Source organism: Marmota marmota, unplaced genomic scaffold, assembly GCF_001458135.2.
Source record: "Marmota marmota marmota unplaced genomic scaffold, marMar, whole genome shotgun sequence".
Taxonomy (NCBI): domain Eukaryota; kingdom Metazoa; phylum Chordata; class Mammalia; order Rodentia; family Sciuridae; genus Marmota; species Marmota marmota.
In genome coordinates, this window is record NW_025999941.1 from 2377482 (window position 1) to 2380209 (window position 2728).

The window sequence follows — 2728 nt, forward strand, 5'->3', positions numbered from 1 at the left end:
AGATGTGTATAAGAGACAGATATATATATATATATAGAATCCTTACCTTTTGTATTCTTCTATTCAAAAGAAAATAGAAAAACCAAAACTGCATGCACTGATTTCCCATTATCTTTGTGGAACTGACATTGGACAAGTATTAACACTTGTTCTAATACCCAAATTATTTCCATATGATACTGTTATTCTCTTATATATTTAAAATATGCCACAGTTTCATGCAAATATGCAGAAAAAGTCATATATTTGCAAAATTTTCAAATGACAGAAGTAGGGGCACCAAACTGTGACAGTTCTTCATTTGGGTTGTCATTTCAAGAGATATAATATTTTTTGAACACTCTCACACGTTTTTAAAAAGAGGTAAAGAATCCACTCCTAAAAAAACACAGATGTTGCAATGTCAAGTAGCTGGTTCTAATAAAGAACTCACTACATAGGAAATCAATACAAGATAAACAGCTTTTTTCCTAGTTACTAGAACACCTACTCTACTGCTTTTTAAAACAAACAGTATCAGCACTTTTAGTGTTATTTTTGCTGGCTTATATTAAATGCAGGCAATTTCTTCATAAGCTATAAACAGAATATAAAGGTGAGCAACATGAACTCAGGATAAATAGTTCATGAGTTTAAAGATATTTGCAAAGCTTGTTTCTCAAACACAACTATTACACTGTTATGTATTAGAAGGCACAGGATAGACATTTGTTGGTAACATTCTTTGCTAACAGCCACTAAACTGGAGTTCTTAATGTCATACATAAAATAAAATTTTTTGCACTTCTACATTTTGAGCCATGGCACTTTAGATGAAACAAGAGATACATTTTTAATCACATCATTTTAACTTCACTTATCCTATCAATTTCTTTTTCTTTTTCTTTTCTTTTCTTTTTGCATAATACCATGAAGTGGTGTGAATCTTTATGTAGAGATAAATTCTGTTCTCATCCTCATCCTAGTTACAGAGGAATATCAACTTCTGGTTTTTGTCAAATGAGCTTCTATTTACAAAAATGTAAATGCATGGGACTCTCTGTGATTTTGGAATATGCACCAAATACTGACTGCTAACAGTTATGAATATTTATCAGTTGGTGTTATTAAAAAGGCAATTTTTTTCCCTTCTCAAGTTTTTGAGTAAACAATTTCAAAATGTTACTCCATCTGTCAATGTTTTCTGAAAACAGTACAAACCTTCTTTTTTATCTTCTGGAGTAATCTTCACTTTTGTATCTGTTATATCTTTGAATGAGGCCAGAAAAAGTACCACATCTCCTTTCTCATTCTTTATAGGAACGATATCCAGTAGGCACCAAAACGGAGACCCTGCAATGATAATGAGAATATAAATCAGCCACTGCCTCCTGTTTTTCCTGTTTAAAAAAAAAACATTAATAAAAATAAAGCCCTTACTGTTTTTTTCTATCCCATAACTCTCTCCCAACTTAAAATGTCAGTTTTCAGATTCTGTAACTATTTAGCCTAATGCATATCTCTTCATTCCCAAATGAAATGCTTTCCTGTATTCCAAACAAGAACATTCGTTTGAGCTGAGACATTTCTGCTTACAGCATTCAAGTTGTACTTCTTCTTGGAGCTCGATGGTATGGAAGCATTCCCCAGTAGGAGAGGCTGCCCCCTCCAACCCCACTTGCACACAGCGGTTCTTAAATGAAGACCTTTGTTTGGTGAGTTTGCTAGAGGTTTCTTTGGTCAATTTAAAAATCAATGATCACCCACTACAATGACTAAATAAAAAAAAGATGAAAAATGCCAACTTTGGGAGGATGCAGAGCCACTTGAACTTTCATACATTGCTGGCTGGCTTCATATGAACATCTGTTTTAAACACCGTTTTGCAGTGCAAAGATTTATTATCATAATATAACATTATATGTCAATGTGAATGATTTATAATTATCCACAACTCAATGGATGAATATCACTAGCATAATGTGCAAAAGTAACAAACTCAAATGAGTAGAATGAAATATGAATTCATTTACATTAAGCACAAAAACAGACAAAACTAACCAATGGTGTTGAAAGTCAAGATTAGTGGTTATCTCTGAGGAAAGGTGATAGAAAAGCACATGGAGCAAAGTTCTGGGATACTTAAGTTTTATATCATGATATTTATGTTGTTTACACAGGAGCATTTGATAATGAGTATTTTTCAATGTGTATGTTATATTTTGAGAATCTATTATAAAAATTAAAATCAGATCAATTTCACACTTGAAAAAAAAAACCATGAGGAATATCATTAAGACTTAAGTTCAATATATGACAGCCAAACGGTCTTGCCTAAGGCTTATATTTTTAAATATTTTATCTATTTTAAAATATGTATTTTAAAACTATGTAAAATTTCTTGAACTTTAAGTCCTAATGAAAAGGCTTTCGGCACAGAAATATCTGAAAATGATGGAATATTTGTTGCTTAATTAAAAATTAAGGAACTCAGGAAGATGGCGGCGAGGGGAGTGCATTGCCCCCGTGTGCGGCTTCACTGTGTGGGAGTATGACAAGTCAGGACGGCTAAAGGATATCTTGTTAGGAATTTCCAGCAATAGTGGGGTGCTCCGGAACCTGGAGGAAGGATTTCCATCGCACGAGGATCGGCTACGGGGACTCAAACGCGAGAGGTTTGTCGCACGGAGGGTAACACTGCTTATTCAGCAAATCGCCCCGCGGCTAGAGTCTGCAGCGTGCGCTGGGA

General features: G+C 34.1%; 1 protein-coding gene across 1 annotated transcript in view; it reads right to left on the minus strand.

Moving 5' to 3' along the window:
• Kcnh8 (potassium voltage-gated channel subfamily H member 8) overlaps positions 1-2728 on the minus strand; it is a 364802-nt gene that overhangs the window by 208602 nt on the left and 153472 nt on the right. Inside the window, exon 3 of the mRNA XM_015494542.2 lies at positions 1201-1332. Within this exon, the coding sequence (XP_015350028.1) occupies positions 1201-1332 (132 nt within the window). The remainder of the gene's footprint in view (positions 1-1200; positions 1333-2728) is intronic.